At 40.4% G+C, this 26,792-nt stretch overlaps 1 protein-coding gene across 1 annotated transcript in view; it reads left to right on the forward strand.

The window, feature by feature from the left end:
- ryr2a (ryanodine receptor 2a (cardiac)) overlaps window positions 1–26,792 on the forward strand; it is a 183,409-nt gene that overhangs the window by 134,733 nt on the left and 21,884 nt on the right. The window contains exons 74-100 of the mRNA XM_022208750.2: window positions 46–203; window positions 405–492; window positions 712–804; window positions 975–1,145; window positions 2,259–2,318; window positions 3,041–3,175; window positions 3,444–3,556; window positions 4,543–4,639; window positions 4,766–4,872; window positions 5,895–5,946; window positions 6,093–6,140; window positions 6,246–6,345; window positions 7,581–7,660; window positions 7,860–7,936; window positions 8,402–8,475; window positions 13,537–13,554; window positions 17,970–18,050; window positions 18,387–18,475; window positions 20,233–20,361; window positions 21,144–21,248; window positions 21,752–21,833; window positions 22,508–22,666; window positions 22,811–22,965; window positions 23,584–23,799; window positions 23,936–24,208; window positions 24,981–25,187; window positions 25,294–25,635. Of these exons, the coding sequence (XP_022064442.1) occupies window positions 46–203; window positions 405–492; window positions 712–804; window positions 975–1,145; window positions 2,259–2,318; window positions 3,041–3,175; window positions 3,444–3,556; window positions 4,543–4,639; window positions 4,766–4,872; window positions 5,895–5,946; window positions 6,093–6,140; window positions 6,246–6,345; window positions 7,581–7,660; window positions 7,860–7,936; window positions 8,402–8,475; window positions 13,537–13,554; window positions 17,970–18,050; window positions 18,387–18,475; window positions 20,233–20,361; window positions 21,144–21,248; window positions 21,752–21,833; window positions 22,508–22,666; window positions 22,811–22,965; window positions 23,584–23,799; window positions 23,936–24,208; window positions 24,981–25,187; window positions 25,294–25,635 (3,309 nt within the window). The remainder of the gene's footprint in view (window positions 1–45; window positions 204–404; window positions 493–711; window positions 805–974; window positions 1,146–2,258; window positions 2,319–3,040; window positions 3,176–3,443; window positions 3,557–4,542; window positions 4,640–4,765; window positions 4,873–5,894; window positions 5,947–6,092; window positions 6,141–6,245; window positions 6,346–7,580; window positions 7,661–7,859; window positions 7,937–8,401; window positions 8,476–13,536; window positions 13,555–17,969; window positions 18,051–18,386; window positions 18,476–20,232; window positions 20,362–21,143; window positions 21,249–21,751; window positions 21,834–22,507; window positions 22,667–22,810; window positions 22,966–23,583; window positions 23,800–23,935; window positions 24,209–24,980; window positions 25,188–25,293; window positions 25,636–26,792) is intronic.

Raw genomic sequence — 26,792 nt, forward strand, 5'->3', positions numbered from 1 at the left:
TTGGCATACAGTGTTGTACAGAACATCTATTGCTGTGTTTTGCAGAAGGCAGCAGTTGTATTGCTGGATGAAGAACAGAGCAAGGCAGAGGGCAGGGGTGAGATGTCAGAGACAGAGCTTCTCATCATGGACCAGTTCACCATACTGGTCAGAGACCTGTATGCCTTCTACCCTCTCCTCATACGATTTGTTGACTACAACAGGTGCAGTGGTTTGACTGAACTGTGTCAAACTTTGGTGCTCATAGTTCATCATCACAATGAATGTTGTTACTAATAAATTCTATAAATTAATTACTAATCTGTAAGGTTTTCCTGCAAGTACTGTGTGTTACTAAAAGCTGCATCTTTGGGGAAAGGACGATGGAGCTGAGCATGCTGCTAATTACCCTGATATATTGACAGGGCCCGATGGCTGAAAGAGTCCAACGCAGAGGCGGAGGAGCTCTTCCGAATGGTGGCTGAGGTTTTCATCTTCTGGGCCAAGTCTCATGTAAGATAATGACTGAGGAGAATGCAAAGTAACCCAAAACATGCATATGAAAATATCTCAGCTACACCAGGGAACACTAGACCAGAGGCTCCATAATGTAAATAACTGTTGTACGGTGTAATAAAATGTGGTGGTCTAGGTAAGGCAAGAGACAAACAATACAGTAAACTAATGCGACTGTGGAAAGAGTGAGTGACATATGCTGTCTTTTGCATGCAGAACTTCAAGAGAGAGGAACAGAATTTTGTGGTCCAGAATGAAATCAACAACATGTCCTTCCTCATCACTGACACCAAGTGTAAGATGTCAAAGGTATGGACCTACGTGTAGACACACCTTAAGAGAAGGGAGTGCTTCCAAATGAGTGTTTGGAGCAAAATGTGCCAAAAAGTTATTATTGTGGAAAGAAATATATGACTCACAACTACATTGCAGTTATAAAAAATACATCATTTTCCTTATGATGTTTGGTTTTGTCTTAGGGAATAGTTTCAGACCAGGAGAGGAAGAAGATGAAGAGGAAGGGCGATCGGTACTCGATGCAGACTAGTCTCATCGTTGCTACTCTGAAACGTCTGCTGCCTGTAGGACTCAACATCTGTGCTCCAGGAGAACAGGAGCTCATCACACTGGCTAAGAACCGCTTCACTCAGGTAGAGATGACTTGTTATCCAGACTATTTTAGAAGTTTACTCCACAAACTAGTAAAAGTATCTACTTTTCATGGTAGTACGAGCAAATAGCTTTCTAAATGTATTGTTACATACAGTGCTAAAAGAACAAAGATACAACTGGGAGAGAGGCCATGAATGACCTTCAAAACACTTCTTCTTGGTGTTGGTTAAAAGCTCAATTGTGTAGTCAGTCTATGGGGTTGTTTCATTTTAAATCATCAGGAGAATTCTGCTCAGTCAACTCTGATTGGCTTGAAACTCTTTCATCATAAACTACAGATGTTTAAAATGGTATCTGTAATATTTAGGTTGACATATCAAATATCTTCTGAGCTAACATTCTAAAAATGGTTGCCTGTCTGCCATCTTTCAACATGTTGTTTCACACATTTAAATCTGAGGCCATGTTTGAAGGACAGTGTCACAGAAGCTAATGAAGATAAAAGGCTGACAATTTCCTGTTGTTCACCATGATGGTTTATTGATTTAAAAATCTACAATATTGGGCAAATAGATTATAGTCTTTTCAAAAACATTGTGTCTTTGATGATAGCAGTGATATTTTCTGAACCACGTTTAGCTGCATGTCATAAAAATGCCAAACAAGGCATCTTGAGTGCTTAATATGAAATGCTCGATCACAAAAAAATAAAGTTGTTTTTGTTAAAGAAACCAGTGAACTGTTAACTTACCTGTTATACTTAATGAATTCATGTGCTTATTGGAAGAGATTCTTAAAAGTAAACTCATAAGTAGTTACTATAAATATAGATGTACTCAGAAATGAAACATCTAATGAAGACAGGCAGATTAAATTTAAACGGTTGACCAGATCGTTGGTGTTCTGACAGGTGAATGCTTCATCAAACAGTGTTCAGAACTTAGAGACACCTGCTTGTTAAAAACGCCGGTCTGTGTGGAGCCACTCTGACGCTGTTATTAATGAGGGATTTACAGTTAACTGTACATTTTTGTACCCTGTGGACTGGGTGTATGCCCTCTGTGAAAAATGATGCAAGCTCCCAGAAAATATTCAGATTATCAATGAGATCGTCATCACCTGTTTTTGAATGTGTCTCTATTCTAAAACAGAAAGATACAGAGGATGAAGTTCGAGAGATCATCAGGAACAATCTGCATTTACAAGGAAAGGTAAAAATGCTGTTCAAATTCAGGCAGGTTTGTGACTGTAACAACATCAAAGCACTTTAAGTGTGTTTGAGGAAACTTAAGATGATGTCAGTTTCATGTTTACACCCCAGATAATCCATTTTAACACTTGCTTGATTGTTCATATTCTTACTTCAAATGCTTAATGTTTGTATATTCGTCCAATTCTACATGAACACAATAACTCCTGAACACCTTGAGAAAGTTTCTGTTGCTCAAATGATCCCTCAAAGGTAAACTGAGTTTTGATGGTTAAAGGTCAGATTCACTGTGACTTCACAAAGCATGCTTTTGGAAGGAACTCAAGAATTCATGAGCTAACTATGGAATAAATTCATACAAATGTCAATAGTTATAAAGTGATGACATTTTCAGTCTAAATGAATATCCAGAGGTCAACTTTACCTTGATATTATTGTTCTGAAAAAGCACTTTTCTGGCCATTATTCAGTGGCATAAATCAAGAACAGAAAGTGACATTGTGACCATACAGTGAACACATGAGGCCAGATTCTGAACTAGTGACTCAAATTGTGGGTGTCCACCTATTTAAAGTCTTTGGAGTTTTCATTACATGTTTATTATGAGTCTGGACAGACGTGGATGTAAGCTTTACTTAATCTTATTTATTTATATTTGAAGTATTCAGAAGTGTTCAGTCTTAGCACACATAGAAATCCAGTTTGTCTGTGCATCTTGTACAGCTAGAGGACCCAGCTATTCGTTGGCAGATGGCTCTATACAGAGACCTTCCTAACCACTATGAGGATACCTCAGACCCAGAGAAGACCGTGGAAAGAGTCCTGGACATCGCTCATGTCCTCTTCCACCTGGACCAGGTTTGTATCATGATATTTAAGTGGATCTGCTGTTGTCTGCTACTTCTAGAAAAGTACAGCTTCCTGAATAGAAGCAGCGCTGCACTTCTCTTACAAGAGCTGATGTGATTGGTCGTTAGTGAACCCACCCCAACTCAGAAAGAAAAATCTGCCACACTACTGCAGCTAGTTGTCCCAGAGATGTGGAAATGTGGCCTTCAGATTGTGAGAGGGTGTGTCACATCATGTAAAAGTCTTCTGGACTGAGGGGTTCGGTTTGTGCCTTTAGGTGGAGCATCCTCAGCGCAGCAAGAAGGCCGTCTGGCATAAACTGCTGTCTAAACAGAGGAAGAGAGCCGTGGTCGCTTGCTTCAGGATGGCACCTCTCTATAACCTGCCCAGGTAGGTTCTGCATGAACATGTGCACACATCAGTGGAGACAATCAGTGGATCATATTTTCTTGTAAACCTGGAAATTTGACAAAGCCTGAGGAAATTCTTCCATGTAAAATGAAGAAATGTAAATAAAGATTCAACATCTTTCAAAGTCAGCACTCAAACAAAAGCAAAGTGGTTACAGTGACATTAGTCAGATAACACTCACACTTGATCTGCTCATCATAAGGTTTTTTTCAACTACACTGCTCAAAAATATTAAAGGAACACTTTTTAATCCAAGTTTTGCATCAAGACAGTTGATCCAGTCGAGTAACAGAGGAGGTTTTTAGTCAGTTTCAGCTGCTTTGGTGTTCATGAAATTAACAACAGATGCACTAGAGGGGTAACAATGAGACTACCCCCACAACAAGAATGAGTTTACAGGAGAAGGCCACTGACATTTTTAAATGTCTAATGTTTTCAGACTGTTTTTCACTAGTTTTGCATTTGGCTAGGGTAAGTGTCACTACTGGTAGCATGAGGCGATACCTGGACTCTACAGAGGTTCCACAGACAGTCCACCTCCTCCAGGATGAAACATCAATGCGTGCCATTGCCAGAAAGTTTGCTGTGTCTCCCAGCACATTCTTAAGCACATGGAGGAGATTCCAGGAGACAAGGAGTTACTGTAGTTATCCAGTCCATATTAATGTAGATATCCAGCTTGTTTTTTTTCCCCATTGAAATATGATATGTTTTCAAAATGTACTTTAATTCTTTGAGCAGTATGTATCAATTTGCAGTCATACTTCAGTTGTTGGAAATAAGGACGTGCCTCAGACTTTGCTTTCTAATGATAATGGCCCTAAGCAAAGCTCAAAGCTCAAGTTAACACAGTAGTGGCCTCAGACTTTTGGACCCCACTGTGTACGGTGTTTCTGCTTTATTGTAAATATGTCATAAATATTTTTATTAATTTATTATTCATAGCTGTATCTCTCTCAAACTAGGCATCGGGCTGTAAACTTGTTCCTGCAGGGCTATGAGAAGTCCTGGATTGAGGCAGAGGAACATTACTTTGAAGATAAACTCATAGAGGACCTTGCAGTAAGTTCATTACAATGCAAAGGCAGAGCAAATAAAATTATTTTGTCGATGACGACATATTTGTTTGCAAGGTTGAGGGGACATTTATTTCAGTGTGCTTAGCTTGTGAATGTGTGCTTCCTTCAGAAACCGGGTGAGCTGGAGCCACCTGAGGAGGAGGAGGGGATGAAACACATTGATCCACTGCATCAGCTCATTCAGCTGTTCAGCAGAACAGCCCTCACAGAGAAATGGTAGGTTCTTGTACATATAACAGGGGTCGGCAAGTAGATGTGGCTTCGGGCCAAAATGTTTGTAAACAATCGAACAGCGGGCCAACCTGCGGGGGGGTGCGCTCCGATTCCGCAAGGGGGGGTGATACGATACAGCTGATCGCCGCTGCTTGGGACACACGTCTCAATTCTGATCACAGATGGATTAAAAATGACTCCCGAGACACACACGTTTTGCACACACTGTTGCTCAGTGAAATCTGGCTGGTACAACCGTGTCCGACCAGTAGCGCAAACGCGGAAATGCCCGGCAGCAGCTGACCACGCGAGTTTCATGTTGCGGTGACGGACTGGCTTGGCTCCGTGCCAAATCAGAGTGTCCAAATCATCTGGCAGGCCAGACATTATTCCTGACGGGCCAGTTTTGGCCGGCGGGCCGCCAGTTGCCGACCACTGACATATAAGATGCAGTAGATTTAGGAAATATTCAGAACCTTGCAGTTTTTTCACCCTTAATTCTGTTGTAAATTTAATTTTAAACTGACAAAATTCACCATCAATCACCATCAAGTGAAAATATGTTTTAACATTTTTGCCGATTTATGAAATTATTCTTCCAAGAGTTGGCTGTCCAATAACACTGAGTAACCGGACAAGTAGATCCTTGGTTAGTAAAGTGACAAAGATCCCAATGCTAACAGAGCTCCAGAGGCTGTTTGCAGAGATAGGAGAAATTTCTGGACGAGCTGCCATCTCAGCAGCAGTCCGTTGATTAGGCCTTCATGCTAGCAAGTTTTAGACTTCAGTTACAGTTACAAAACAAGTCCTAAATACATGGTTTCTCTAAGCTTTCATATTGGACTTTTGAGCATATATTGTTGAGGAAAATGCCAATTTAGTCCTATTAAAATTAAATCTACAACACAAGAAAGCAAACAAGTCCAAAAAGTGCCCTTTTGGTCAGCAGGAAATATCAATAAATAAAAGCAAAATAAAGCCTGTTGTTGCACATTATACTGACATGCATGGATTTCATTTTGCAGCAAACTAGATGAGGATAATCTCTACATGGCCTACGCTGACATCATGGCTAAGGTACCAACGACTGAATAGCAGCAACACAAGCCTTTGAATTAGAAGTGAATTCACTCGCTCATCATAGCATGACAATGACAGTTCAACACATCCTTCATCTGCTGTTTATATGTTCCTTTGTTTTTTATGACTGTTCCTTTCCTCAGAGTTGCCATGATGAAGAGGATGAAGATGGGGAAGTGAAGAGTTTTGAAGTAGGTGGTCAGTGACACTTTATGTCTTTCAGTCTCCATGGTGATTTCAACTTTGGACTGGTAAACTGCTGCCTGTTAGACCTGTGTCCTGTTTCAAACAATTAGGAGAAGGAGATGGAGAAGCAAAAGCTGTTGTATCAGCAGGCTCGACTTCATGACCGTGGAGCTGCTGAGATGGTGCTTCAGACCATCAGTGCAAGCAAAGGCAAGTCCCACGTGAAGTCCTACCTTCCACCTCCTACTGTAACCCTGCTATGAGGACTACTGTAATTTCTGGACTATAAGCCGCTACCTTTTTCTCACGCTTTGGACCCTGAGGCTTATACAAAGATGCGGCTAATGTGTAGATTTTTACGTGTGAGCTTCATGCCATCATTAAGTTTAGCCTCGTCACATCAGACCAATAAAATTACCAAACGGGTCACAGTGGACCATTGACACTGTTCAAATTAAATCAAAGGCACACTAAATTCTTCAGATCAATCATTCTGTGCTTCATGCACACACCCTCATCATGAAAAACACAAATAAATGGTATGATGCAGCTGTTGTAGGCCAAGCCTGCTCTCCTTTAACCTCAGCAGGTTAGGGTGTGTGTGCGTGAGAGAGAGAGTGTGTGACGTGAGGAGGAGCGCTGCAGCTGTGTGTGTGTGTTGCAGACACAAGTGTGGAAAAGGAGGCAGAGCGAAATGCACCACGATGATATACAATACAATACAATAAAAAACTTAAAGATAAGTTTTAGCGCTAGCGTGCTAAGCTAGCGCGCTAAGCTAGCGCGTTGGAGTTGGCAGCGTGGACTGACTCCATGTGTTTCACTGCTGTGTTGCAGGCACTGTTCTGGAAGAAAGTATGTATTTAATTACAAGTTAAATAAAATCTTTCTGTGTAAATATCTCATGTTACAACGTGGACACCTGCGGCTTATAGTCAGGTGCGGCTTATATATGTACAAAACTTTTTTCTTTTTAAATTTAGTGGGTGTGGCTTATATTCAGGTGCGCTCCATAGTCTGGAAATTACGGTATATGTAGTATATGTAACCATTACTAGAGGATTCAGAGGACTGTATAGTTCATTTACTACACTTGGGCTTATTTCTACTTTCCAAAATTACAAAAACAATTTGACACAGCCAGCATCTGTTAGAACTATGGACCAATTAAACTTTAATCAGAACATTTAAGTGCATTTTTTATACATTTTGCAGAATAGCTGCTGTCATTTGTAATGATTCATTGAATTCATGCTGCAATTACATAAAATAAAATAGTGCCAATGTTTTGACTTCTGAACTTTTACCTTATGTTTTTGAAGAGTACAAACATATTGTATTACTGTATTAATTATCATGATCATATTATTGTCATGCTTATTAAAAGGTAATGATTGGAATTGAGCAATAAGCTGCTATGTGCTGTATGTGATCCTGTCCTCCAGGGGAGATGGGCCCCATGGTAGCATCTACTCTGAAGCTAGGGATTGCTATTCTCAATGGAGGAAACTCGACTGTACAGCAGGTACTTTGGCCTACTTCTGTTTGTGTGTATGGAATATAGTGAAGCTTAATAGTGTGTGCTGTAGCCCTGTTCGAGGGCCTCTGTATTATCTTTTAAGGGTATTGACATTTAATTTTTTAGTTTGTCTTATTAATGTCAGTGTAAACTATAACTCAGATGTCCCATTGTGCTCTGTGGTCTTTATTTGTGTCTTTGACAGAAAATGTTGGATTATCTGAAAGACAAGAAGGATGTGGGCTTCTTTCAGAGTCTGGCTGGTCTCATGCAGTCATGCAGGTAATGCACCGGGGTCATGGGTGGGGATCTTGTCCTGCCCTCCCTTCTTAAGTCCAAACAAAGAGGGCAGATCAGAACTCTATGGTTTAAAGTTGATGATTAAAATCTGCTTGTCGTTATGTTTAAATGTTAAAAGTAATGCAGCAACTGCTGTTTGAAAACTGTATGTTCTGCAAAATGTAATGAAAAACTCGATGTAGTCATAGTTAAAGAACAGTAAAACCTGAGACATTTAAGTTTCTCAATATTTATTAGTATGGTGATTCTTAGAATTGCAAATGAGCATTCTGTTTAGGATAACCTTGAACAGATTAAATATGCTATAAGGTCTGGGTGTTCTGCAGCATTTTGGCTTTTGTAACATTTAGATATAATTCTCTGCATAAAGACGAGGTGGATGTACTGGCCAAGATTGCAGTAGGGAAGGCAGGCCAGTGATTCACGATATGTTTGTCTCTGCTTTAGTGTTTTGGATCTAAATGCGTTTGAGAGGCAGAACAAAGCTGAGGGATTGGGAATGGTGACGGAGGAAGGGTCAGGTAAGCCTCACTACGTTTGCACCATTTGAATTTCTTTTTGAATGGTTATAGGAATAGAAAAGGACGTTCACAGAACAATTCTTTTCTAAGTTGGACATTGATGGCCTAATCTGGACATTTTACAAAAGCATTATTAAAATGCTTCTCATCTCCAGCTGCAGGCAGAATAAATTTTAATCAGCCTAACAGTGGTTCTTTTGAACCTGCCTGTAAAACATATAAGTATGTCCTATAGTAGGCATAAGCATTTATACCAAGTGACCATTTAAAAAGTTGTGGTAGGAGAAATAAACTCATTGGTGTCACATTTTGTTTATTCTTGATACATGGAAGTTATTTTTTTCTTTTCCAGCCATCATTGTGTATTTTGCTTTGTTCCATTTATCCTTACATCACCTTGGTTGAGCACTTTGTTGAGTTTAAATAAAGTGGTAATGCAATATTACCTGCTGCTCACATGCATTATTAAGCAGGATTTTATGGTTTATAAGTCATTGTACTTAGATTTTTCCTGTTGCATTTTCAGGATGTTAACATTACAAATTCTAGACTGATGCTTTTTCAAAGTTCTAGTCAGCTATCTTCAAAACTTCAAACTATAACAATGTAGGGCAATTTCTTGTTTTGCCTATATACTATTTATTGTAGTTCCAGATTTTAAAGTACAGCAATAATATACTTTGTCTACTGGGTAATAATGGGTAATTAATTTTGCATCATAATTAAATCATCTTGTTATAGTAGGTGCAGAACTGACAGCTTTATTCAGATTTGCATCTGATTTTAAATCTATTTAAGCAATTAGATTAAAAAATAATAACTAGAAAAGCACTCAGAGAGTGCAGACCTCCGCCAAGGATAGAGAGGAAAACAGGAAACCCATGCAGTAAAGGACCATGAGCTGGAATCAAACCTGCGTCTCTGACACAGTTCTGTTTATGAATCACCTTCTTAACCAGTTGAGCTATCTGGACACCTTGCTCCAATTTGTTGGACGACATACTAACCTATGATGTTTTTGTCATATTTTGGACCACATACTAATACATACTAAAAAAATTCAAAGTGATCCAGAATCCAGGATCCTTTCCGGATTGCCACCAAAATTAAATCATCTCTTCCTTTTACCATAGTCTACATCCCCTCAAAATTTCATCTGAATCTGCCCAGGCGTTTTTGAGTTATCTTGCTAACAGACAGACAGACAGACAGACAGACAGACAGACAGACAGACAGACACACACACACACACACACACACACACACACACACACACACACACACACACACACACACACACAAAAGCCGGGTGTCACATAACCTCCTTGGCGGAGGTAATAAAGTAAATGTCTACAAATATTCTGTCCCAGTGTATGACATTGTTCCTTGGTTTTGCAGTTTAATTTCCTTCACTTTTTCTCTATAGAGTTCTCTGCAAATGTGTACAAATTCATTATAGTTTACCGTATGTATGGGTTGCATGATATTGGATCTTTTCCTGTTTCTAATATGCCAATATTTTCCAAATCACTTTTACTGATTACTGATGCAGATACTGATGCATGCACATATTTTTTTTTCAACCTAAGGTCAGAAAACATTAACTCTCTCCTGTTGTAGAATTAACTTTTTATCATACTATCTTACCATGATGGCCCACTGGCAGATGTCGACATACAATACCCAGCTTCTCAAATGCATACAGTCACTCGCCACAGGTCTGAAAATACAATCAAGAAGTTGATCATCAGCCTTTGGCAGAAGGTGCTGTGGTGTTATGTACATTGAGCCACTTTATCCTCAAACATGGAGTTTATGGTCAAGTCGATGCCCATCACAGAGGTCTAACGACAAAACATCACTAATTCAGATCAGGTTGGCCATTTCTCCCTGTCACCCACTTACTGGCCCACTAGAGTGTTGAAGTCCTCTGGGAGAACTTTCAAATCCTAAATTGCCACTCAGACTTCAAGAAGGCATAAGCACAGACAAAAGTCAGAGCCTTACCCTCTGCAATACATAGTTGCAGAGAGGCGATACTCTTGTGAGTGTTTCCACACCTGTCTGCACCACTCACCTTGGGCAACTCCAGAAAAGGAGAGAGTCCAGCACCTTTCCAGGAGGTTTGATTTGGTTCCAGAATCTTTGATGCGTCATGGTGTGTTCAGCCATATCTTTCTGGCAGCACTTCACTTCCCACACCAGCCCTGGTTCTTCCTCTACCAGAGAGCTGGCATTCCTAGTGCTAGTCTATGAAGTGATGACAGGGTATGCCCAGGTCTGCCCCGGCTTCCCACCCAGTTTGCACCCAGTCCAGCCCTTTTGCCTATTCCAGTGGGTGCTGGGCATGGTAGGTGGTGTCTCCATCCTGCTTCTTTTGGGCTTTGCCCACATGAGTCCAGTGGAGTAATACACAGTTATGAGACACTTCCTGGTGACTTAATCACCCCTTACATGACAGGGACCCATTCTCCCTTCTCCAGTTGTGGTTTCAAATCTACATATCTGCCAAGTTATAGGGATTATTAGAATTGCTCTTTGTCTGGCCCCTTACCTAGAATCAGTTTGTCTTGGGAAACTCTACCAGTGGCTATTGGCCCCAACAACATAGGATCACAGGGACATGCAGACCCTTCCATTGCGATAAGGTAGCAATTCTCCTCTGTACCCATTAGTGGACTTGGCAGTTATTTAGGCTATTCGATTTGAAGAAGGGTGTTATGGGCTTTGTTGACCCAGAGGTGTCCTGAAGCAGCAGATTGGTAACAGGGGGGCAAAAGGACTGTATCTGCAGCAGTCACAGGAGCAGAAATTGAGACATGGAAAGGGCTTGGGAACGCTCTGTAGAAGGACTTTCCCATCACCCTCAGGGAAATTCTACCAAACCACACCTCAAGAAGAGAAGTTAGGGCTTGGCCCAGGCTGTATTCACCCAGTGGGGAGTACTGCTAACCTGGACTGTTCATATTGTTGGGTTGTGAAGGAGCATTTTAAGAAGTTCCTAAGCCTGGCCAACACTTTCCATGTGGATGAGGCAGAGACTGAAGTCTCAGGGGAAACCTTGTGCATATACGGGGTTAGTTACAAATAGTGGTGAAACGGATCATCATTGATCCGTGGTCTGTTCGGATCAACGTCATCGGTTCGGCACACACATGACCCGCGGATCGATTTCTGGGAAAAAAAAGAAAAAAAAGAAGATGTGCTCCGTCCGCACGCAGCTTGTGGCGAGCAGAGAAAGGATGAGAGCAGACATGGCGAGTAGGGCTGGCCTGAATAGTGGTTTCTGGCCTCCGAATATTCGGGCCCTATTAAAGACGAATATCCAGATATTCATGGAGGGAGGGGGGGTGGGAGCGGGGCTTGTGGCGGAGACGACCTGGGGGGGTCGCGGCGGCAGCGGGGGCTGCTGCTTGTGGCGGAGACGGCCCGAATATTTGGATCCGTTCATCTGGTCTCGGGTCCAAATTTTGCCTTCGTTTTGTCTTCAGTTAAACTGAAGAATTCCCAAACAGCGGAGGTCTTCAGCATCTTGTCTTGTGTTTATGCAACGAAGTGAAGCGTGACGTCAGAGTCGGCAGCAACCTGGCCATTCGGGTGGTGTTTATAAACACGAACGGAGAAGCCGAGATGAGCTGAACACGACGGGATGATCCGAAGTGGGCCGAAGGCGAAGGGAAGAGACGAGCTCCGAATATTTTCGACATATGTGTATATGTCATAGACATGCTGATCCGAAAAATGATCCGATCCGAGGACCGATCCGATCCGTGAGTTTAGTGATCCGTTACACCACTAGTTACAAACCACCTTAGTGGCAAGGCACCAAGTGTGGATGATATTCACCCTGAGACACTGCGGGGCTGTCTTTGCTGACATGTCTCTTCAATGTCATGTGTGGGTCAGGGACACTGCCTGTGGAGTGGCAGACCTGGATGGTGGATTCCATTTTCAAAAAGGGGGAGTGTTGATGTTATCAGGATATTACACTGCTCAGCTTCCCCAGGAAACTTTCTCCAGGATAGTGGAAAGGAGGCCCTGACCGATTGTCGAACCTCAAATTCAGAAGGAGCAATGTGGATTCTATCCTGGCTGTAAACAAACAAACAGAACACCAACTCTTTACCCTTATAAAGTTACCGAAGGGGCCACTGGAGTGATTCGTGAATGGGAGGCTTGTTTCTGTGTCCTCCAGGGAACCCTGTCTGGGTACATGAAGAGTACAGGCTGTCGATGCTGTCATTACAAGCCATTCAGTTCTTGTGCAACCAAAATGAGAGCTGTGTTCATATCCTTGACAGAAAGTCATGTTTTTGATGGGGGTGAACTCGACCAGGATAGCCTTTTGTCTCCATTCGTGATGTTCATGAATAGGATTTTCAGGTGCAGCCAGAGTGAGGAAGGTGTCTGGTTTGGGAACCTCAGGGTTGCATCTTTCATGCTTTTTGTTGATGATATGGTTCTGCTGTCTTCAGAAGATGCACATGCTGGGTCTGTTTACAGTCGAATTTTAAGTGGCCATTTTCAAAGCTCAAAATGAGGTGTTTGGATGTTTTATTTGTGCTTTTTTTAATGATTAGAATTATTTTGTACTTGTAATTTTTTCCCGTCCTTGTATATACACAATAAAGAGAATAATTTTCAATGACAGTGTAATAATGACTAGTGCACCTATTATAACATTAAATCATAGTATTTACTACAGCTGATGATGTTTTTCTACCCATAATTTCCCCATTATTATCTTGTTTGTACAAAGTACCTCCTAACTAGCAAACTAAAATGCCTTATTTGGCTCAAACATGAAGAAATAGCTATAACTGAAAAGAAAAGGTCTCACTGTTGTATTTTTTTATTTCTTTAAGTTATATTCAGCTGCACAGGTTTTCTAACAGCACATTTCTTTTCCCATGTTGACCAAACAACAAAACTCGGATTTTTTGAAGCTCTTTTCCCTATATGTAATCTTTTTCTTTGTTTCTTACTTTCTTTCTCTCTTTCTTTCTTCCCCCTGTTTTCCTTTTCTTATTTTGGTTTACTGCACTTTCTTCCCTTTCTCAGTCATCACTCATGAGCGTGGTAATTATGCCTTCTGCCATTTTCTTGTGTGTTGGTCGGTCTCTCTTTCTCTCACCACAGTTGGTTAGCTGTTGTGTCAGTTCTGTCCAGGTCCTGAGCATAGACCTCCAGACCTTATCCTTTCCCTTCTCTGCCCTTGTAGCTACCTTTTTGTCCTTAACTCTCCTTCTGTTTTTAATAGAGGCCAATTGTAACTCACTCTCTGCTTGGTCCTGTAGTCTTTGGCCACTTAAGAATTTGGACTTGAAATGATTCATGTCATTCTCCTCCACGATAAGCAAACTGGTGTTGATATTATAATGGCCTGTTTTGCGCTATAGTCTACAGAATTTAAAAATGTAGACATGTCCAGGCAGAGGTGGTGGAAGTGTAGCCATCTCGCCACAAACTGCATTCTGAAATGCCCCCTGTATGCCATCCCCTCAGGATTTGTACAGTATCTGGCACATTCTTGATATTACTAATGGTAATAGTAATACAGATTTACCTTCCCCCACCTTCATCCGCCACTCCCACCCTCCTCAGTCTCAGAGTGGGTATAAAGTCAGCTGGTTGTTTTGTCTCAGTAATGGAGATGGTTATTGTGCTGGTTGTTATCTGTTGTGAAGTGTACAACTCTGTGTTCTCAGCCACTATCTCTGTCTTTTTCTCAGTCACTCTCTTAGGGCTGCAATGAGTACAGCAAGCGTTTCCAACCAAAGTGCAGGGAAAAAATTGCAGATTAAGCCTCTATTGAAGCTTCAGTTTAAGCATTTTATGAAAATATGGATCAAAATACTGTGTCAAGTGAAAAGGGTTACAAATGGCAAGTGACAGACAGAAACACTTTGCAATTCCCTGTAGTTTAGCAATTGTTAAGCATCTTTCAGCTCCTTGTTTTGGTTTTATGGTCTGCAGTTTTGCAGCAGCAGGCAGAAAAAAGCTCTGATAAAGCCTCTCTACTGCACCTGCTGAGCATCAAACAGTATTCAGACTGTTGCAGACTCAATGGTTTCTCTTGTCTGCAGATAGCATCAGTTTATAAATGCAGAAAATAATATCGTCAAATATACATAGCCACCGAGCTAAAACTATGCAGTGTCACAGAAGAGTCCTGGAATAAATCCTCCTCCATGAAGGTATTAATGCGTAGCTTCTGTTGAAGCCGTTTTAGAAATATGTTGATTCGACTGTCATTTGGTCAACAGTAATTTTAGAGCTTTCAGTTTGTGCCTCTTTTGAATTCTATCACATAATAGAGACAGGTGTTCTAGACTACAGTTATGGATTTTGATGGGATAAACAAATCTAAATATTCATTTTGCTGTTATACTACAACTAATCTTACATTAGGAGAGAAGATAAACAAAAAACGATTAGGACACCCAACATTTGTCTATGCATGGGGATATGTAATAAAAAATTCTAAGTTAAGCTTGATTTTTCTTAAACAAATAGAAAGCTAAGGCCAGCAGTTGCAGCCCTGCTCATTTCTCATCCCTTGCCAACACATCTGTTCTGTTTGGTCTGCTTCTCCTGTGTTTTTTCCCAATAAGTGTTGCACTTGGGACTTTATAGTGGCTGTTTTTGGCCCCGTTGCTCTGCAAGTGGAGGAGGGTGAACTCTGATCTTTTACTCCTCCCTCCCTCCCTTCTTTCTTCCTTCCTTTCTTCCTTCCTTCCTTCCTTCCTTCCTTCCTTCCTTCTCTCCTAATCTGTTCACTGGCTGAGCTGTGTTCTGGTGTCACTGTATTTGTCCTTTGTATGTGAAATACTTACTATGAATAACCCGTCCTTTCCCCAGATTTTATGTTTTTACTGTTTTTTTGTTTTTTTTCACCCCAGTATTGTGTTTTGAACTCACAGTTTGGTTGTAGTTGTAGGCATCCATTACACTCTGTATCTCTGTAAGTAGTAGATTTTTTTTAATTTTTTCAATTTATCAACTTTTCTAATTCTTTAATCCATCTGTGGACAGATATTTATTTGTTATTAAGAGTAAAATATAATGTGGTCACATCCTTTTTTCAACTGTGAAAACTGTATTCCCCTTCTCTGCTTTTTCACTTGTGTTTCTGTGTTTGGAAAAAGCCTGAAAGTGCCTTCACACAGTCACAAAACAGTATTTTCAGCGTACACAGATTTAAAAATATCTCTTTTGCTAAGTGAAGAGTCAGGATACCCTCTCTGGCATTTGTAACTTTAGAGTAATTCTGCTGTTGTGACATCTACTGATTCAACACAAGTGATTTATCGCAAAATATTTAATAATTTCGGAGATTATTCTTGAAACGTACATCTCCATTCCCATCAGTCTGTCCAAGTTAAGCCGTGTTATCACATAAAGTGGGTTCAGCTAATCCTATCATTATTTATGTAGGCTTGTGTTGTTTCTTAGGTTCATTGTGAAATCATAAATGCACATCTGCCAGTGGTCACAAAAACGTGTGTAGCACGGGCTCCGATGTTGACTGCTCAACATCACATGGAATCCTGACTCTAGAAAGTTACTGCTCACACGTGTTGCATGCACGTGACTGTGCTGTTGTCATTCCCCGGCATCATAATAAACATAGACTATATATAAACAATAGACAAACCCTCCATGACATCTCCCACAGGTTTCCTGAACAGGATCTTTGAAGCTCAGCATAGTAGTGCCAGTCATCAGCATTTTTTGCTGTACCTGACTCTAAGCCCCCAAGGTCTTCTGTGGTGCTGTACCAGGGCACAGAGCTTACCAGTTTTCAAGGCCTTTATATAGAGGTTGATGGTGTGGTGATGGTGTAAGCCACAAGATTTTCAATCAGGAAACTAAGGTTCATGTCTCGTGTCGAGTCATTACCTTTTCTCTTAGTTCCATTTCATTTTGTAACTTTAGTTTTTTTCTAAATGTGTTAGGTTTAAGTAAAGTTGTATCTTATCTTACAGTCAGTACTGGCTGTTCCCCATGGGAATGACTGATATAGGTTACACTGGGTACCTGGTATACACGGGAGATTTCTCATCGCTTGAAAAGGATGTACAGTGGCAACTTGCATGATCCTTCCCCACTCCGTTCATACACTTAGAATTTTTGTAATCGCAACTCATGTTAGGATGATAGTAGATAACTTGTTTACAGGCTGTTGAAAGCTGAGGTAACTAGTAGCCTCTACCAAGGCTTTAAGCCCTGCTGCCACAGGCTCAACATAGAAAGCACTATGGCAGCAGCAGCTCAGTGTCTTAAAACTGCTGAAGAGATAGATTGCACGAATGTGGAGAAGGATCCATCCATTCATTATCTATACACCGGTCAGTCTTCATTTGGGTCACCAGGGGTGCTGGAGTGTATCCCAGCTGACTCGGGGTGAAGACAGGGAACAACCTGGACAGGTCACCAGTTGGTCGCAGGGCTACATATACAGACACACAATCACACTCACACTTATGGGCAATTTAGAATAATTAACAGCATATTTTTGGACTGTGGGAGGAAGCCAGAGTATAGGATGCTAGTAAGGATGTTAAAGCTATATTGCTTCGCCTGCTGCCATCACAACCTGAGAAAGGATGTCCTCCTAGCTATACACTGATAGTCCATGGCCAGGTTTCCATGTTCTTGCCTTAAGACAGCAGTGCTAACCATCGCACCAAAGTGCCACTATTGTGCATGCTTGCATAAAAAGATGTAGTTGGATTCATATTTGTTTAGTATTAAACAAATTGACAGATCAGTACCATCAGTCACCACGAATTGTCATTTTTGACCACGATAATATAAGAAATTTGCACTTTCAGTCTTTTTTCAGACCTACACATTTCTATCCCTCAGTTCAGTTCAGTTTGTAGTCGTATACTATGAATTGTTCTTTGTACTGATGTTGTTGTATTAGGCTATTGTGTAGTGTCTCAAAATAGCAACCAAAACATTCTTTACATCAAACCATAAAAAGAGGTCAAATTCAGTTCTGACCGTAAAATGCTGCAGTTTAAAGATCAGTCCACTTCAGTCCACCACCATCCAACTCATTGCTCATCCAAGATTGTGTAAGCGCGCATATGTGTGTGTGTGTGTGTGCGAGCGAGCGAGCGTGCGTGTTCGATAAGAATTGTGTATTATAGCCATACACTTTTCTCTGAATCAAAGAAAACGGTCACATTTCCTCACACTAGTGCCATCTCTTTGAATACTTCTTCACTCTCCATCTTCTTGTCTGTCTTTGTATCCTACATGTTGTCTGCTTTTGTTGTTCTCTGACTTTCTTTATGTGTATGTGTGTCTGTTTATATGAATGTGTGTACATCTGTGTTTGCACATGCCCGTGTACTTGTGTGTACACTTGTGCATACTTCTGTATATGTGCATACGTGTGTCTGCATGTGTCGGTGTACGTGCGTGTGTGTGCGTGCATGCATGTGCGTGGGTGTGTATGTGTGTTTCTTCTCTCCGGCCAGGTGAGAAGGTCATGCAGGATGATGAGTTCACCTGTGACCTTTTCCGCTTCCTGCAGCTGCTCTGTGAAGGACACAACTCAGGTGTGTGCACGTTCTCTGTTACTGATTTGATAAAGGCATACGACTGAGCATTTTGATTATAGATGAATTTACAAGGGCTCTGGAGGGAGTTTTTTTTAGGAGTTTGCCTGTCACATTATTTACCAGTCAGGTTGCACCATATTGTTGTGCTAGCAAAATTAAATACAGGTCTGCAATAGCTTCTTCCTCTGATTAATGCAGATTTTTAGAGTATGGCCACCTATGAGATCTGAGGAATAATACTGCATGTCAGGCAGTCCTTTACTTACACATTAACCCTACTATATGTTTTATTTGAGCACATTTCATGCAGTGTTTTGCGGTATCTTGTTTCAGACTTCCAGAACTACTTGAGGACGCAAACGGGGAACAATACCACAGTCAACATAATTATCTCTACTGTTGACTACCTCCTCAGAGTTCAGGTTAGCTTCTTCTGTTCCCTCCTGCTGGCTCATGAAGGGCACTTCTTCCACTGAGTCTTACAGTTCTTGAAGAACTTTGACAAAAATCCAATGTTGTACCAGTTGTGTTCAGTGGCAATTTACATTTCATTGATTCCCTGTAGTGGACAGTAAATGGAAGTCAAATGATTTCAAATTGCCTCACCTCTCAATAATTGCATTATATCTATTTATTACTTTTTCTGATCAATCAAACATCATAATCACAGAACAGCCATTTTGAAAATACAACAAAATTGACTACACTTGTACTTTTAAACTGACCTCATTGCATGAACATGTCTATTAAATGACCTGTGAACATGAGTACTATGTTTGTATCATGGTTCTCACATGGACTAGAATTGCCAGACGAAGTAAAAAATCTGATTTTCAGACTTCATAAACATGAAAAGGATACAGGAAGATTAGTGACCATCTAATGTTTGGGTTAAGGGGTTTGCTGCAGTAATGAAGAGGTGGAGAACATGCCAGTGTACCACTAATCTGAACCGCAGTCACAACCTCCTAAAATTACACCACGGACAGTGCCCTACTTTCACAATCTGGCTCTCAACAAGAGATGGGCAATGCTTCACGCTTGGAACAGAGATTATCCATGACAATCTGAGTTTGTGACAGCTGAAACAGTGTGAAGGACATTGAAGGACTGTGAAACTTTTTAGTTGGCATCCACAGAAAATAACCTTTCTTGCCCTTCTGCACTACAAAACTAAACTTTGCTAAAACGTATGAGCATGTATGGGAGCATATTCTTTGGTTAGATGAGACCAAGATAAGTTTTTCCAGTTCAGACGGGATCCAGCATGTTTGAGATAAACCATCACCACCACACTGGGGTAGACCCAACAGTGAGGCTAAGAGGAATGAGTGCAAAAGGTGTCCGGGAGATGAGGTTCATACAGCCATGGCCATAAGTTTGGACACAAGTACCATGACGCTTGTGAATCTTAGAAAATACCACAAAATTGTCACTTACAATATACAGCCATGGCCATAAGTTTGGACACAGCATGACTTATGTCTGTTTTGATGTCTATTACAGAACATAAGTATATTTTAAGTGACAATTTTGTGGTATTTTCTAAGATTCACAAGCGTCATGGTACTTGTGTCCAAACTTATGGCCATGGCTGTAGATGACACTCCCTGTGGACATAAATACTGGCTGACAAGATGGTACATGGCTTCTAGGAGCTAAGCAGAAAGAACATTCTGGCATCGTAACGATCCGCAGTACTCTGTAAAAATTGCACAAGAGTTCCTAAGGAAGAAAAAAAATGTAAATTAGGACCTTGCTAAGTAATTAACTTGCATGCCATCTTTTCAAAGAGAAGCGAGAAGCGAACTAAACACTGTCTATGCAGAATGGATGTACAGCTCTACAGAAAGTTGGTATCCTCATGCATAGCAAAAATATCCTACCATGTAAGATGATATAATTTTGAATCATTTGACATTCAGTTCACTTTGCAGGTGGCTGCACTTTCTTTTGTATATCATAGCTTGCTTAGCAGGTGTCTGTTGGTTAAACTGCCAGTAGCACATCTATTTAAACAGATGAAGCTGTAAATTACCATCTAATACTGACTTCATTATGAATGGTAATAGTGTTTGGACACTTTCTGCTGCTACTAATGATATTGTAATAGTAGTCAAAACAATTTGATTTCCCCCTCTCACTGCCCATCTTGCTCTTCTGCTTTATTCTCCTCCAGGAATCTGTCAGTGATTTCTACTGGTATTATTCTGGGAAAGACATCATTGATGAACAGGGCCAGAGGAATTTCTCCAAGGCTATAAACGTTGCCAAGCAGGTTTTCAATACGCTCACAGAATACATCCAGGTACGGGAACACACTGCAGCCATCACTGTTGAAATTACTTTTATACAGAATGAGCTGACACTTTTAGTTCTTAAAACGGTTTCAGAATGAGAAAAAAATGACCAAAATGATTTAAGCTCAGCTGTTTACAGTAGTCTCATTTTGACTAGTATACAATTTATAGATTTTTTAAAAAGCTTGCAGTAACAGCTGTTGCTCTAATTAGATGCTTTAAAATTCAATTGGATTGTCTTGGTTCTGATGATATTAATTCAAGGCAGTGTTTGAGAACTTGTGACAATGAGAAATTGTAAAAAGAATAGTGTATAATCTAAAAGTATTTTAATATGTTGGAAAATGAACAACTTAAAAACCAAACCGGCATTCATATTCCTTTAATTCATATTCATACTCCCCTCCAAAACTGTTGGACCAGCGAGGCCAATTCCTTTGTTTTTTTCTGTAGACTGAAAACATTTGGGTTTGACATCAAGCGGTAGTTTTGTTCCAGTAATTTTGCTCACATGAAAAATGAGTGACTTCAAACAAAAGGTGCCATCTTCTGAGCTGTGTATCAGATCCAGATGTAAATACCTGGAAATAAAAGCTGAATTGTTGATCTCTTGTCTCATATTCATTGTTTTCAGTCTACAGCAAAAATAAGGGAACTGGCTACACTGTTCCAATTCTTTTGGAGGGGAGTGTGCATGTATTGCTTTTAGAGGATCTAATCTGTGGAAAACCTCTATGCAGTGAGTTCCTGCTGATTGAAGTTGACCTGAATATGACTGGTGATGTTGTAGGGTCCGTGCACTGGGAACCAGCAGAGTTTGGCTCACAGTCGGCTGTGGGACGCTGTGGTTGGCTTTCTTCATGTCTTCGCTCATATGCAGATGAAACTGTCTCAGGTGAGTCGAGATCTCAAAGTGTGGTTCGTCTGTGGCCTCAGGCTCTAAAAGACTAATCAGGTCATTAATCTGTCATGTGTCTATCAAGCAAAGGCTCTTCCTAGCTGTGCCAACAACTCACTTTGGTGACTGAGGTGATCAGACCTTCTCAATTACTTTGACCCCAGAGATGTTTAACTTCCTGATTATCTCAAACTGTAGCCAACTGTTGTAACTATGTCTGTAGATTGTTTTATCCTGTGTTGCACTTACTCTTTACTCTGTTTCTGCTGTTAAGAACACTCAATAAGAGACTTTAACTTGTATTACTGCAGCTTTTCAGCGTGTGCGCATTTTGGCCTCATTGTGGCATTTCACGTTTTTGTGTGGATCCACAGAATTCATAAAGGAAACGATGTGCACTTTATTAATATTTATTTACTAAGAAATTATCAGAAAGATTGCACATTACTGGGGAATTCTTTAAACTTTACTCTTTGATTCTTGATGTTTTTTCACCTCAGGACTCCAGTCAGATTGAGTTGCTGAAGGAACTGATGGATCTCCAGAAAGACATGGTGGTCATGCTGCTGTCGATGCTTGAGGGTAAGTTTGGTGTCACGATCACATTTGCATCAAACACCAAAGCAGGAAGAGTTTTCTCAAAGAACGGACCATAATTCTTGAAGCTAAGCTTTGTTTCCCAAGTGCCATTCTACAGATATTTGATCATCCCTCCAAGAAGTGCTTTAAGTTCGTGCACAAGCCGATTGGTTCTGAAGTGTCAGCAAACAGTGTTTTTTCATATACCCCACAATGATCTCTGAGAGTTTGTCTTTGTTTTCCATCAATGGTTACAGATGTGTAGTAAGAGATTCAGTAAATTGCATCTTAACCTGTATCAGATTGAAGCAAATCGAAAAAAGAAAAAAAAAACACGGGAAAAAAAAATCAAAACCTGTGGAATGCATCATTTCTGGTTCTTCAGCTGGTTGGAGAGCCAGTCCAGGCCCTCATACAGGCTGTCCCTGCTGGTGGCGCAGGTGGCCTGGATGTACCTGAAAATTTGCAAAACCTTCAGAAAGAAAATTCCAATAATTCCTTAACAGTTTTATTTTTATAAAATCCCACAAATTTGCCAAGAAAATTCTTGTAAATATTTTCAAAAAATGAGTAAAAATCTTCCAAAAAATCCTAGAAGTATCTAAAGGGATTACATATATATCAGTAAAACATCTAATATTTCTTCTAGGTTGTAAATGTTCTTCTTGTTGTGACAGGGAATGTGGTGAATGGGACTATTGGGAAGCAGATGGTAGACATGTTGGTGGAGTCCTCTAACAACGTGGAGATGATCCTCAAGTTCTTCGACATGTTCCTCAAACTGAAAGACCTGACCTCCTCAGATGCCTTCAAAGAGTATGACCCTGACGGAAAAGGCAAGATGCTTAGGGCCTATATTCCACATTTGCCGTAATCATTGGGATTTACAGAATTTAAACAAATATTTGATTGTAAAAATATCAACAAAACATGGTGAGAGCTGCTGATGATTTATAAATTTTTGAATGAACACCTGACAGGTGTCATCTCTAAGAGGGACTTCCATAAAGCCATGGAGAGCCACAAACACTACACCCAGTCTGAGACGGAGTTCCTGCTCTCCTGTGCTGAGACTGATGAAAATGAACTCCTGGACTATGAAGAATTTGTGGAGCGCTTTCATGAGCCAGCCAAGGTAAATCATAATTTGTAAACATAACTTTTAGAGATATTTTAACAATCAGGGACCTTTAATGACCAAAGGTGTAAGACCTTCAGACGGAATAAACGCTATTTTTAGAGAATCATGTGACTTTCTGATACTGAATTTAGTATGAGAACCTTATTGTTAGCTCCAGTTTTGTGTTTTCATACTTAGCTGTAACCAATGAGGGCTGAGCAGGAAATTTAAAAGAACAGAGCATTTCAAAATAAAACATGAAACAACCTACAACAAAACCAAAGGCCATGACTTGTTTAGCCATCACATTAGTTCCATTTATGTAGCTGTTGCAATATGTGGATAGATATTTTAAAGGACATTCTCATTTCTGTGTAGTCAGATTATATTACTTAAACTGCCCTGTAATCTTTCAGTGTAACTCTAGCAGCAGCAATAATACCTCCTGAGGCTTTCCAAATTCAAACACCGTTGACTGGGAATCACTGCTTTAGATTAGTTTGCAAATTATAGAGAAGCAGTTCAAATCCATGCAGGGAAAATCTGGCAGTGTGTACACAGTAAAGAATGTGCTGAAAAGTGGGATTTTATTTGAACATTTAAAAATCATTTCTATCTAAACTAATTCCAAAGGATATCGGCTTCAATGTGGCTGTTTTGCTGACCAACCTGTCGGAGCACATGCCTCATGACACCCGACTGCAGACCTTCCTGGAGCTGGCGGAGAGTGTCCTCAACTACTTCCAACCATACCTCGGTCGAATTGAGATCATGGGCAGTGCGAAGCGCATAGAGAGGGTCTACTTTGAGATCAGCGAGTCAAGTCGGACACAATGGGAGAAACCACAGGTGATGATGGTGCAGCAAACGAATAAATATATACAACGTTTGTAGTTGAGATTTGTCACTACATGCTCTGGTTACAGTGTTCAATAGTTAGACCATACCCCCGAATTTCCTCCCTGTGGTTTCACGTTCTATCCAGGTCAAGGAATCCAAGCGTCAGTTCATCTTCGACGTGGTGAACGAAGGAGGAGAGAAGGAGAAGATGGAGCTATTTGTGAATTTCTGCGAGGACACAATCTTTGAAATGCAGCTGGCTGCTCAGATGTCTGATGCTGGCGAGCGGTCTGCAGCCAAAGAGGAGAGTGAGCGGGAGAAACCAGACGAGGAGAACCCTGAGATGGGCTTCTTCTCTGTCACCACTGTCTGCATGGCCCTGCTGGCTCTCAGATACAACGTCATGCTGCTAATAAAGGTGGGAGCACTCACAGCACTTACCTCAGTTCATACTTCAAGAAAGGCACGGGTGTATTTTATAATATTTTTGATTTTTTTGAACATGTTTGAAAATACACATATTTGCTTCTTTAATCCTCCTGTTGTCTTCATTTAATGGCACCAAAAAATATTCCTTGTTTGAAAAAAACCAAGAATTCAGCAAAAAAATCCCCAAATTTCTGAAAATTTGCAAAAACCTTCAGGAAGAAAATTCCAATAATTCCTTAAAAGTTTCCCTTAAAAGTTTTATTTTTAAAAAAATCCCACAAATTTGGCAAGTAAATTCTTGTAAATATTTTCAAAAAATGAGTAAAATCTTCCCAAAAAAATCCTAAAAATATCTAAAGGGATTACATATATATCAGCACAACTTTGAATATTTTCTTTATGAACATTCACATAAAAATCGACCAAAATCCAGCGAAATTTGCTGGACTTTGGTTGATTTTTCTTTGAATGTTCTTAAGAAACATTTTTAATGTTTCCTTTTTCCATCAAAAATGTTCAGAGATTTCCCAACAGTGTGGAAAATGCGGACATCAGAAGTTTTACTTATTTTCAAACTTTAAATCGACACGAGGGTTAATCAGAAGAAAGGACTAAAATTGAAGCTAATGTCAAATTCTCATTTATGAAAATATTTAGACTTTCAATCAGCACTTTTGTAGAAGCCACTTCAAGTCTTTGATTGATCTTTGCGAGCTTTACACATCTAGATACTGATATTTTATCCCATTCTTCTATTTTAGGTGCTATCCATGAAGAGCTTGAAGAAGCAGATGAAGAAAATAAAAAACATGACAGTGAAGGACATGGTGACCACCCTGGTCTCCTTCTACTGGTCGGTGTTGCTGGGCCTCCTCCATGTGGCGTTCAGTGTAGCTCGAGGATTCTGCAGAATCTTCCACAACACTTTCATGGGAGGAAATCTGGTGGAGGGAGCAAAGACCATAAAGGTTATAATGCATCATTCTATAGGAATCATGTGTCAGCGGGTCATTAAACAGTCTTGATACAGTCCTCATACTGTTCCTTAATATCTAAGTTCCTTTTTTTCCCCAGGTGTCAGAGCTGTTGGCCAACATGCCCGACCCCACCCAGGATGAGGTTCGGGGTGAGGGGGAGGACCGAGAGAAGAGATCATCTGATCGCAGCTCCCCAAAGGAGGACTTGGCTGACTTGGCAGTGAACACCAGTGAGACTGAGCTGTTGTCAGACATTTTTGGTTTGGACTTAAGAAGGGAAGGCGGCCAGTACAAGATCACCCCCCATAACCCCAACGCCAGCCTTACTGAGCTCCTCAATTCTCCAGTCCCCTCCTCAACCCCACCTGCAGCACCTATAGCACCTGCAGCACCCACAGCACCCACAGCACCCCAGCCTGAGCTCAGACGAAGGCATCAGGTGAGTCATTGTTTTAAACAATCTTTTCTTCCTTTCTTATCCAATCTGTTCAAAATTTTAAATCAAACATCAATTTTCCCACATTTTTAGCATAGCTATGAAAACCCATTGAGGACGTGCTTTAACATCAGTGTGAAGGTGGCTCAGAGCACATCTTGGTCCTCCTCTGGGAGGAGCCTTTCTGACGTCCCCTTGGCTCCATCACACACAAATAGGATGAGCTTTTCGACTTTCCAAATGGACTGGATATATATTTGTTATTTTCCCCCAGGTTTTTATTGAAATTCAAGTAGTTCAAGTCCAATTAATAGCCTGAAATGGTGATGAACTGCCAGGGGTTAAAAAAGATAGCTTTACTCAACTTAAAAATGTACATTTCAGGATTATACAGAAAGGCTTTTTCAAGGGAACAAGAAATGCATTACCAACTTCAAGCCTTTCTGCAGCGTTGGAGGTTGATCACACCTTGAAAGTTGGTGTTACCAAATCCTACAGGTGTTCCAAACTTTTCTTGACTACTTCCAACCTTTCCACCCGATTACCTCCAACCCCCCCATATATAAATGTATATAAAACTTTAATTGACACTGAAAACCACACAATAATAAGTAATCCAGTATAACTTTTTTAACCCTAGGATGCATAGGTGGGGTCAAAATTGACCCCAGAGGTTGTTATTCCTTAATATCTTTAAGATTAAAAGTTTTGATATTTTCATATTCCAGGTATTCCTCATAAAACATGTTTGTGACATGATGCCATTTGCATTTTTATTCATTTTTTCATTAATTTGAAAAAAAATTCAGTTTTTGTATCAGTACCCCACTCTTCCATGGGCGGGGTCAAAAATGACCCCAAGTTTTTCCAATGGGATATTTCACTTAACATTGGTTCTTGGCAACTGTGAGTGTAAATAAACATTTACTGTCCCTCATACAACAACAGCAGTCCCACCACCTAGGAGATCATTTTTGCACAGCATTATACATGTAAGTATTATCTCCATTTATGAACTTATTTTTCATTGACAGAATATGTGAATTTTATGTGAATATCTCTGAAATTTGCCTAGTTTGTGGTTAGCTAGCAATACTGTTAGCTAACATTATTATTAGCAAACAGTATTGTTAGCTAACACAATCACACACACACACGCA

This window comes from Acanthochromis polyacanthus, chromosome 19, assembly GCF_021347895.1.
Source record: "Acanthochromis polyacanthus isolate Apoly-LR-REF ecotype Palm Island chromosome 19, KAUST_Apoly_ChrSc, whole genome shotgun sequence".
Taxonomy (NCBI): domain Eukaryota; kingdom Metazoa; phylum Chordata; class Actinopteri; family Pomacentridae; genus Acanthochromis; species Acanthochromis polyacanthus.